General features: G+C 53.3%; 1 protein-coding gene across 1 annotated transcript in view; it reads right to left on the bottom strand.

Annotated features, from left to right (window-relative positions):
• SLC45A1 (solute carrier family 45 member 1) overlaps positions 1–10,236 on the bottom strand; it is a 20,426-nt gene extending 10,190 nt beyond the window's left edge. The window contains exons 1-4 of the mRNA XM_029949618.1: positions 10,165–10,236; positions 4,748–5,168; positions 4,093–4,185; positions 3,431–3,655 (exon numbers count right to left, since the gene is read on the bottom strand). Coding sequence (XP_029805478.1) covers positions 3,431–3,655; positions 4,093–4,185; positions 4,748–5,144 — 715 coding nt within the window. The 5' untranslated portion in view covers positions 5,145–5,168; positions 10,165–10,236. The remainder of the gene's footprint in view (positions 1–3,430; positions 3,656–4,092; positions 4,186–4,747; positions 5,169–10,164) is intronic.
• Between the last annotated feature and the right edge of the window lie 6 nt (positions 10,237–10,242).

Genomic DNA, 10,242 nt, shown 5'->3' on the forward strand with positions numbered 1-10,242 from the left:
CCCACCCAAACAACCTGATTCAAAACTGGGCAAATGGGGCACCTGGGTGGCTCAGTCAGTTAAGTGTCTGACTTCGGCTCAGGTCATGATCTCGCAGTTTGTGGGTTCGAGCCCCGTGTCGGGATCTGTGCTGACAGCTCAGAGCCTGGAGCCCGCTTCCGATTCTGCCTCCCCCAGTTGTGCTCTGTGTGTGTGTGTCTTTCTCTCAGAAATAAATAAACATTAAAAAGAAATTTAAAAAAAATAGAGAAGGAACTCTAAGAAAAACTGGGCAAAGGACTTACATGTCTATTTAATGTCTGTTTCTCCGAAGGAGACATACAGATGGCAATTAGCACGTGGAAGGGTGCTCACCATCACAAGCGTTTAGGGAAATGCAAATCAACACACCATGAGATTCTACTTTACCCCCGTGAGGCTGGGTCCTATCAGAAAAAAACAGAACATAACAAGTGTTGGCAAAGATGTGTGACTCTGGACCCTTTGTGCTTGGCTTGTAGGAGGTAAAACGGCACAGCTGCCACGAACACAAGTGTGGAGGTTCCTCAAGAAATTGAAAACAGGGGCGCCTGGGGGGTTCAGTCGGTTGAGTGTCCGGCTTCAGCTCAGGTTGCGATCTCAGAGTTTGTGGGTTCGAGCCCCACGTCAGGCTCTGTGCTGACAGCTCAGAGCCTGGAGCCTGTCTTGGATTCTGTATCTCCCTCCCTCTCTGACCCTCCCCTGCTCGTGCTCTCTAAAAAAAAAAAAATTAAAAAAAAAAAGAAATTGAAAACAGAATTACCGCAAGATCCAGTAATTTTACTCCTGGGTTCGTACCCCAGAAATTGAAAGCAGGGTCTTGGAGAGTTATCTGCACACCCGGGTTCCTAGCAGCAATACTCACAGGAGCCGAAGCGCCGAGGCTCCCCGCACGTCCATCAGTGGGACAGGCGAGGTCCCATCTGCCACCCAGCAGGGTGTTATGCAGCCTGAGACAGGAAGGAAACCCGACCCCGCTACGACATGGATGGACTTTACGGGAAGTGAAATAAGCCAGCCGCCCGACGACAAGCCCACGGGGGTCCTTGGAGTCGCCAGAGTATGTGGTGGGAGCCAGGGCTGGGGGTGGGGAGGAGGGATGGTTCAGTGGGGGCGGTTTCAGCTCTGAGAACAGGAACGCTCTGGGGGCGGATGGGGACTGCGGGGCAGGCCCCCGCGCGGGCTTCACATCACCGAACTGCACGCTTAAAACTGGTTAGGGCGGGAAATTTTATATTATGTGGGCTTTTTTAATGCTTTATTTACTTTTGAGAGAGAGAGCGACGGCATGAGCAGGGGAGGGTCAGAGAGAGGGAGACACAGAATCTGAAGCAGGCTCCAGGCTCTGAGCTAGCTGTCAGCACAGAGCCCGATGCGGGGCTCGAACCCACGGACTATGAGATCATTACCTGAGCTGAAGCCGGACGCTTAACCAACTGAGCCACCCAGGTGTCCCTATATTATGCGTTTTAACACAATAAAAAGGGAAAAGAAACAGTACAGAAGACTATCAGGTAAAAAAAAAAAAATGGAGTTCTTCTTGCTACCCTGCAAACCCCGCCCCCGTCCAGCCTTCCAGAAGTTCCCGTGACGCACAACCACGGGTGTGTACAAATAGAGCCAAGCAGCGGTGTTTTCTAGAAGAAGCCGCGGAGGCCTAGCCAGACGGAGCCGTTTGCCCCGCCCCCCACCCGGTGCTGCACACGGAACGGGAGGACCGTTCGGGCTTCCCGACCCTGGAGCGGCGCCCCAGCCGCCGGCCCTTCCCCCAGGCCCCGCACGACCCCGTCTTGTCCCGACTTTCCCTGGACGTTGACACTTTCCACCGCTGTTTAAAGTGGGCTTGTTTCAGTGCATGTTAGGTGGTCACGGGCACGTGGTTACACGGAGAAAGCTGGGCGTGCGGGCGTGTCGGGAACACGCTGAGAAGCAGGCGTCGCACTGCGGTGCGGTGAGCCCTCTCGGAGTCTTCACCCGCCCGTCGCTGAGCCCGCGGAGACAATGCCCGCCCTCCGCACCTCTCACTTGTCCCGTCCAATCGCAAGGGCTCTTTGGCTCCGTGGTCATTCCTGCCTCGTGTCTGACCTCGAAAGGCATGTTTCTCCTGTTTGCATCGGCACAACACGTGCGTGTGCACACACTCGTGTGTGTGTGTGTGTGCACGTGTGCGTGTCGGAGATATGCCGATTCCGTATTTGCCAGTTCACCTGCGCACTGACATGTATTTGTGACCGCTGTCAACGCACGTTGCGACGCAATCACCCTCAGATACGTCCAGAGGAGCAAAACCTTGGGGGGGCGGGACACACAAGGTCCCAGCGGAGGCTGAACAAGGCGAAACTGCCTTGTTTTCTCACCTCCGACTGCGAACAGCCAGACTCTCTGAAGTCTAGATGGTGCCATGATTTTGCAGGTTTTTTGCTCTTTTGTTCTGTGGCATCCCCGTTTAAAACGGCCCCCCTGTAAGGCTGATGCAGTGCTGTCTCTTGTTCGTAAGTTCGAGAGAGCTGTGTGCGTCTTACTAAGAAGTGTGTGGAGCCTTGCCGGGGACGGGTTGCGGTGCTGTCGGCGTGCGCTCAATGTTAATAAATCTGTGACATACATTCCAAAGGGGTCTTTACATAGAAACGCATAAAACGAGTTTAGGTACTGATCGGTTGGTGAAGATGTGACCCTGTACTTTTCCTGGGGGCAGTGACTCAGTACTGGCCACTTGAGGGTCCATGGCGACTTTGTAGAATGTAACTTCTCAAACAATGAGAATAAACTATACAAAAAGAGCTGTATACACAGTTACAGATACACATACAGCCATGCGCATGGTTTATGCACACACTCATGTATCAGCACTATGTATCACTGCTAAAATCTGTCGTTTGAGATATATATTTTCATTTTATCTTTAAATTTTTTTTTAATGTTTATTTATTTTTAAGAGAAAGAGAGAGATGGAGCACAAGCAGGGGAGGGGCAGAGAGAGAAGGAGACACAGAATCTGAAGCAGGCTCCAGGCTCTGAGCTGTCAGCACAGAGCCCGACGTGGGGCTCGAACTCACAAACTGCAAGCTCATGACCTGAACTGAAGTCGGACGCTTAACCAACTGAGCCTCCCAGGTGCCCCTATATTTTCTTTTTTTAAAGTATATTTTATTTTATTTTTTGAGAGAGAGAGAGCAGGGGAAGGCCAGAGAGAGAGGGAGAGAGAGTCCCAAGCAGACTCCGTGCTGTCAGCACAGAACCCGATGTGGGGCTCGAACCCACAAACCGTGAGATCGTGACCTGAACCGAAACCAAGAGTCGGACACTCAACCAACTGGGCCACCAGGTGCTCCGAGACATATATTGTCAGTCACCTCACCGACCGACCGCCCGTCGCGGCGTTCAGCGCCCCGCCCCGCGCGCAGAGACCTACCCGCCAGGAGGGCGTGGATGTTGAGGCCGCGGTCCTGGTCGGCGGGGCTGCACACGTCCATCATGTAGGCGTGGCTGGGGTTGTCCGCCGAGTCCGCGCTGAAGTCCATCAGCACCACCCCGCACACGGTGAGCAGGAGGCCCCACTGGTGGCTGTCGGCAGAGTCGGCCAGCGCCGCGCCCAGGTCCCTGCCGTTGAGCAGGAGCGAGAGGCCCAGCAGCGCCCCTGCGGACAGACAATCCCGGTGACGCCGCGGAAGCTCAGGGCAGCCCTGCCCCCCCAGCCCGTGGCTCAAGTCTAGAATCTCTAGGGCTCCGGAGAATTCCTCTAATCAAACTGCAGGCGGAGCCCATTGGAAAAGTCACCTGCAGACCCACCATAGGTATATATTTTTCCCCCCACTGGGTCGGGGTTCTTTATTTTCTCAAGCAGAGCAGGAATGGCCCCGCTTTATTAACTGGCTCTTACAAGGTCAAGTGGCGTGTTCCGCCCGTGACCCCCGGCCAGCTGCGGGGTGCTCCCGCCACCACACCCGGAGCACGGTCTGTATGACTGCCTTGGTCACCACTGTTCTAGAGTTTGCTACGAGGAAGCAGTAGGGCCTGTTTTTCTTTTCCTTTCTTTTTTTTTTTCCACTTTATTTCAACTCCAAAACGACAGACCTATAGCCAGGACAAGAATGAAAGGGCGTCTCCTTCCAAACCTTGAGGTACATCGGTCACTCCACGCACCCAGCAGTGGCTGCAGTAGGAATCCTGAAACAGAGCAGGGCCCGCGGTCATGGCTGGGGTCCCCACGGCACCCTGGGCCGGGCAGTGAGGCACACTCGTCACACCCCTCAGGCCCCTGCACCCCAGCATCCCTGGGCCGCAGAAGCACAGATGGTAGAGCTGGGAGTACACAGCCCTGCGCTAGGAAGACAAAAGACAGAGTCCTGGAAAGCTCAGCTTCCCTCTATGTTTTCTACTCAGGCCGCCATAAGGCCCAAAGCAGCCATGACCTTCCTCCAGGACCTCCCCTGCAAACCACATGAGGCTTTATTGCTTGGATCCTCCAGTGACAGCTCCGTGTGAGACGGTGGTCATCCTTGGGGTCTGCGAAATTCCTGTCCTAGACTCTGGTGTCGATAGAGCACCTTAACATATGGGGTGTGACATCCGTACCTGTGTTTTCCTACAGCCCCAAACTAATGAGTGGCACTTAACTCTTGCTCCTCCCTTGGCCCCTTGGGCCCCTCTAGCTGCTTCAACTCAGGCTTCCGGAAGCTTCCAGAGGTTTCCGGAGGCCCTCCGCCATCGGGGCTGAGCTGGGGCTCACCGAGGATGGGGCTGATGAACCACACCAGGCTGTAGAGCTGGTCGGGCAAGCCCATCTGCAGGAGCACGGGGGTCACGTACGCCGTCTCCATGGCGTAGCTGAACTCGATGCCGAAGAGAATGCAGCCATTGAAGAGCAGCTCCCGGAAGGACCTCTGGGGGTGCAGGTCCCCAAAGTCCACCAGCTCAATGGGACATGGGGTGTTGGGGGGCGGGGGCGGGGAGGGACGGATGCACTTCCTCCTCTTGGGGTGTCGTTTGAAGTTGTTGGCTCGGTGGCTGATGTGCCGGGTCACGGACCCCGTGTAGCCGGAGATCTGAGACCTCCAGAAGTCCTGAGGAGCCAAAGTGGGGAGCAGAGCCTCTCCCGGAGGGGTGCCGCTCGCCGGGGGGATCATCGTAGGGGGGGCCGGTGCGTGTGCCTGCGGGGAAAGCCCGTTTGGGGGTGATGGTGACTCACCAGGGCCTCCACCTCGAGAGCAGATTTTCCCAGGTGGCTCCCTCCCACCACCACCCTGCTCCCCCCCTCCACTGGCACCTGCTCGTCCTTTTCACACAAGAACAGATGAGTTCATGGTGGGAAACCCTTAGAGTCAAATGCTGTGACCCCAAAAGTAGGACGTACTGCCTGCGGATGATGTCACCAGGCCTCAGTTTTGACTCAGTGCAGTTCCCCTGCTCAGGAGACCAAAGCCGTCACTGTCTCCTGCCCAGAGGGAGGACCCCAGCCCTAAGGTCCTTGCAGTAAAGTTCAAGGGGACCGAGGCTCCAATAGGCTCCATGAGGAGGAGTGGAAACAGCCAGGCCATGTTAGGACCTGCCGCCCATTTGGGGGACTATTTTTGCCTTTCCCTGCAGGCCCCAGGGGAGCCCGCACCAGTGGCGAGCTTGGGGACAAGACCCACCAATAGGCATGTTGAGTGCCCTGCACAGTCAGGGGACAGTCCTTCCTTCATGAGATGGAAAGTCACAGTGGTCACCTTGCCTAACATTTACATCTCCTCTTCCCAGGAGGCTGGAGCCCTTGCCTAAAAGCAGATGCGTGCATGTAATTCAAGGCTTTTCCTTATAGCACCGATGGAATATGTGGTCAAGTCAGAAGAACAGAGACTTTGAATGTGTTTGAAAATGCTCTTTAAAGAAATAAACCAAACACCCTGAATAGGAACACAGTTTACAAAAAGAAAAAGTGGGGAGGGTGAGAAACAGATCCCCCCTCCCCCCTCCCATCCTCAAATCACTTTTGGGGGCAATCTTCACCATGCCCAGGCCCCGGGCAGGGAGTCAGTCGGGACGCGGCCTCTGTACCCGCGCCCTGGGGTTAGCATCTGCCACGCGGACACCTGCTCCTGGCCATGCAACTGGTTTTCGCGGCTTTGGAATGAATCTAGATCGTAAATATTGAAAGAATGGATTCCAGTATGTTGTTGACCTGTGCATTTTGGCCAATGTCGATTTTTCTAAGCATAGGGAGAGGAAGGCTACCAAGGGGAGAGGGAAGAGGCAGAGACAAACACAAGAGGGGCACCTTCTAGGATTGTGTCAGGCCTCCGGGAAGCTCCCCAACTGCCTCACAAAAGAGCGACGGTCTACATCTCCCTTGAAGTCCTTCCTGAGAGGTAGGCCCCAAACTCAAGACAACATCTCCAACATTGACCAACTTCTTGGCAAGGACACTTGTTATTTACCAAGATAAATATTACAAGCTTTTCTTTTTCAAAATTATTTAAAATTTTTTTTCATTCATTTTTTAGAGAGAGAGAGAGAAAGAGAACGGGCAGAGGAGGGGCACGGGGGGAGGGGGAGGACAGAGGATCTGAAGCAGACTCGGGACTGTGAGCACAGAGCCTGACACGGGATTCGATCTCACCAACCATGAGATCATGACCTGAGCCAAAATCAAGAGGTGGACACTTGACAGAGCACCCGGACGCCCCTTTCAAGATTACTTTTAGGCTTTAGAGGCCTTTCCTTCTGACGTTAACTTACCGCCTCCCATCATGCCATCACCAGTCCATGACTTCCTTAGGAAACTCTCTGAAACGCTTCATCACTCCTGATTTGTATCCTAGACTCCACCCCCCTCCCACCTGCTCAGGGACTGTCTTCTGTTCAGAAGACACAAAGAGTGCAAGTAATTTAGAGACACCCCGGCAGGACTCAGAGCACCGTGTTAACTGCCAAGGTTGGAGAACAAGAAGCCAGAGGCGCCGTGAGAATGTCCCGCAGGAAAGGAGGGGAGCAGCGAGGACCTGAAAGCAGTTCCCTTCCCAGGTCGGAATGCCGCCGGCCTGCTCATTCTCTCCAGGAGGACACCACACGGACGCCAGGCCAGCGATAAGAGTGTTTTGTGGGGCCAGATGTACTCGTGACCCAAAACCATGCTTCGGCTCCTAGAGACTTAGCCGCTGCTCCTTAGGTCTCTCTTCACCACACCTCTGGGACCTGTCTCTCTCACACCAACCCTTCCATCTTTCCATCCATTCTCCCTTCCACCTACCCGTCCATCCACTACTGACCCACCAAACCGTCCACATCCACACCACACATCCACCCCCTGGTATTCTAACCCACCCACCCACCCTTCCAAACATGCATGCATCCATCCACCCTTCCAAACATCCACCCTGATCCATCCATTCATTCATCTATCCATGTATCCACCCCTCCATCCATCCCCCATTCACTTATCTACTCATTCACCCTTCTACTCATCCATTCATTCAACCTACCCATCTTCCCATTTGGCTGACTACTAAGGATCAAGACACTGAGATCACAGAGATAAAAGAAAGACAAAGTTCCTGCCCTGGAGTTGGGTGGAAAGTGGAGGGAAGGAGTCCTAAGGGGTGGGGACCCCCTGTGTAAAGGAGATGTGTGTGCAGCGGTTGGGCACCATGTCCGCGTGGTGAGGGATAAGGCCATTGGGAAGGGATTAGCTGGTGGTGCAGGGCTGGGGGGTCCCACTAACAGGGGATTTCGTGCTGAGACGGTGGGGGTGGATCTACTCGGAGACCCCGTCTACTCTGACTTCTGTGGCTTATCTTGTGGCCTTAGAAAACCCCCACACTACGTCTACACCAAGAGCAGACATACCTAAGAGCTATGTGGGCAGGTGACACTTCATTAAAAACGTGATTCATTTATGACGATCAAGTCAAGCTTATTTTTTTGTAAGCTAAACTCCTTGATTATGCTCTTCCTATTTTAGCTCAGACCCTTGGACATAGTAAATATTCCAGAAAAATATCTGTCCTTTGGCCAGACTTGCCTTCAAAAACCCAGGTGGCTGTTCGCCTTCCCTGGAGCGCCCCTGGCTCATTAAAACCACAGAAATCAAGAGCCCATAGGAACATCACTTAGTAAGACTACCTCCTTGCAAGTCAGAAGGAAGACCTTTAGCACAAGTGTGCGGGGGTCACAGCCCCAATCTCAGGCAGGGGCTGACTCCCTCTCTGCCTCTCCACCTGCTCCTCGCCCCTTCAGGTACCGGGCTTTGCTCTTTCCTATAAGCATTTTATCCCCACAAAGCGAACTTAAGTGAATGGACCTTAGAAACCTTGCCTTTCATTTTGGCTCAAAGAACCATGGGCCACCCTGGAAGAATCTCCGATTTAAACAGCATAGAGTAGAAGCATATTTTTGAAAAGGGCAGACTTTTCAACCCAACTTAAAATTTTTTTAGTGTTTGTTTTTTATTTTTGAGAGACAGAGAGAGACAAAGAATGAACAGGGGAGAGGCAGAGAGAGAGGGAGACATAGAATCAGAAGCAGGCTCCAGGCTCTGAGCTGTCAGCACAGAGCCTGATGTGGGGCTCGAACCCACAAACCCGGAGATCATGACTTGAGCCGAAGTCAGACGTTTAACTGACTGAGCCACCCTGGCGCCCCTCAACCCAACTTAAAGTGAACTCTGTGGATAGCCTAGGTCTCTACCTGTGATGTGACCACTTCCATCACCTGCCCGCCACCCTCGGCTTTAAAACACAGCTGGCAGCCTGTCTTAGTGAAAGGGAGACCCTCACACCCCTGCCTTACCCCCGCCCCCGCCCGACATCCAAACCGGAAGTGAAAGCCGGACTTGAAAAAATTTTCCCCGATTTTCAAATTTGGGGATCAGTGTTACTATTTTCATTTCAAACATACATTTATTAAGTGCTGTCCATGAACGTTTATTCTAAGAATGTCTAAAATTCATTTTGGAATGTTGTAAGAAATGAAAGTGAAATTTAAAATAATGAAATAGAATTTTAATTCACGAATACCAATATTTATCAAACTTGCCATCTTGACCACACTATATGAGCACTCAGTCCCGAAAAAACCTATACGTCTATATCATCTATATCTAGATCTATGTCTACATCTTATCCCTGGACCCACAGAAGGTATATACTGTGCACACTGTGCTTCTAGAATACAAAGGATGTTTCAAGGAACAAATGCCTCAAACCGTGGAATGGGAAAATTGAGTGCCAAAGGATTAATAAACATAAACGATGCCCATGTAATTTGAAAGCTAAGAATTACCAAACTAGGAGCCAAACGATTTCCTCATTTCTTTCTCCTCTTCTCTATAGGACACAGGTTTCCCACTTGAGGTCACGTGGGGCCACGTCCCTTCCCTGCTCTGTCTTCCACCGGATCTCAAAGTTAATACTCGAAGAGAACATTCTCAGGCCGGCAAAGGGCTGCATGGACTGAGGGGGTGCACTTAATGAGCTGGTTACTGAATTGTGGCCCATTCCTCACTTTTGCTCTCTGGAATCCGGCCCCTCCCTGACACCCAATTGATCCGGAAAGCCCTGGTCAGGTGCGCACTGAACTTGGGTCTCATCAGCACCTGATTCGCCTTCCCTATAAAAGCTGAAAAACATAAACATCATGGTAACCCCAGAAATAATTTGAGAAGTTTATTGATGAGGTCGGAATGAGCTGCTCTAAGCCTCTTGTTTCAACCGTGGCAAGAAAGCAGAAACCCTGGGCCACAAACTCATCATAAACTCAATCCTGGGACGCTGACAGGTCCTACCATAAGCCCCTGCCATCAGGAAGGTTCGGCCTCAGGCGGGAGGCAAACCGGAAGCTGATGACACCTGCCCAGGTGACTCGGGAGCAGGCCTCCAGCACCAATAAGCACAGCGTAAGCCTGGGGCAAATTCCAGTGTGCACCCAGGTGAAAGCAATCCTGTCGCCCAGCGGCCACCCTCCTCTGGCCTCAGGGCTCCGCACTCAGTGGGGGGCGAGGCCGGGGCTCCACGTGCAGGTCAGGTCATCAGGCATCAAGGAAGGACAAAGGTCTCTGTGCCAACCTCCCGCCCCAGTCCTGGCACTGTGAGTCCCCGGGGGGCCTACGCCGCAGCGCGCCGGCGCAAGGCCGGGCGGCTGTGCGGAGGGCGCGGGAGGAAATGGGGGTACCTGCGGCTCGAGACAGGAGGCATCCCTTTCCGAGGCCGGGCTCCCGCCTGGCCCGCGCGCGGCTCGGGTCCCCGCCCG

The sequence above is a fragment of the Suricata suricatta genome, chromosome 8 (genome assembly GCF_006229205.1).
Source record: "Suricata suricatta isolate VVHF042 chromosome 8, meerkat_22Aug2017_6uvM2_HiC, whole genome shotgun sequence".
In the NCBI taxonomy this organism is placed as follows: Eukaryota; Metazoa; Chordata; class Mammalia; order Carnivora; family Herpestidae; genus Suricata; species Suricata suricatta.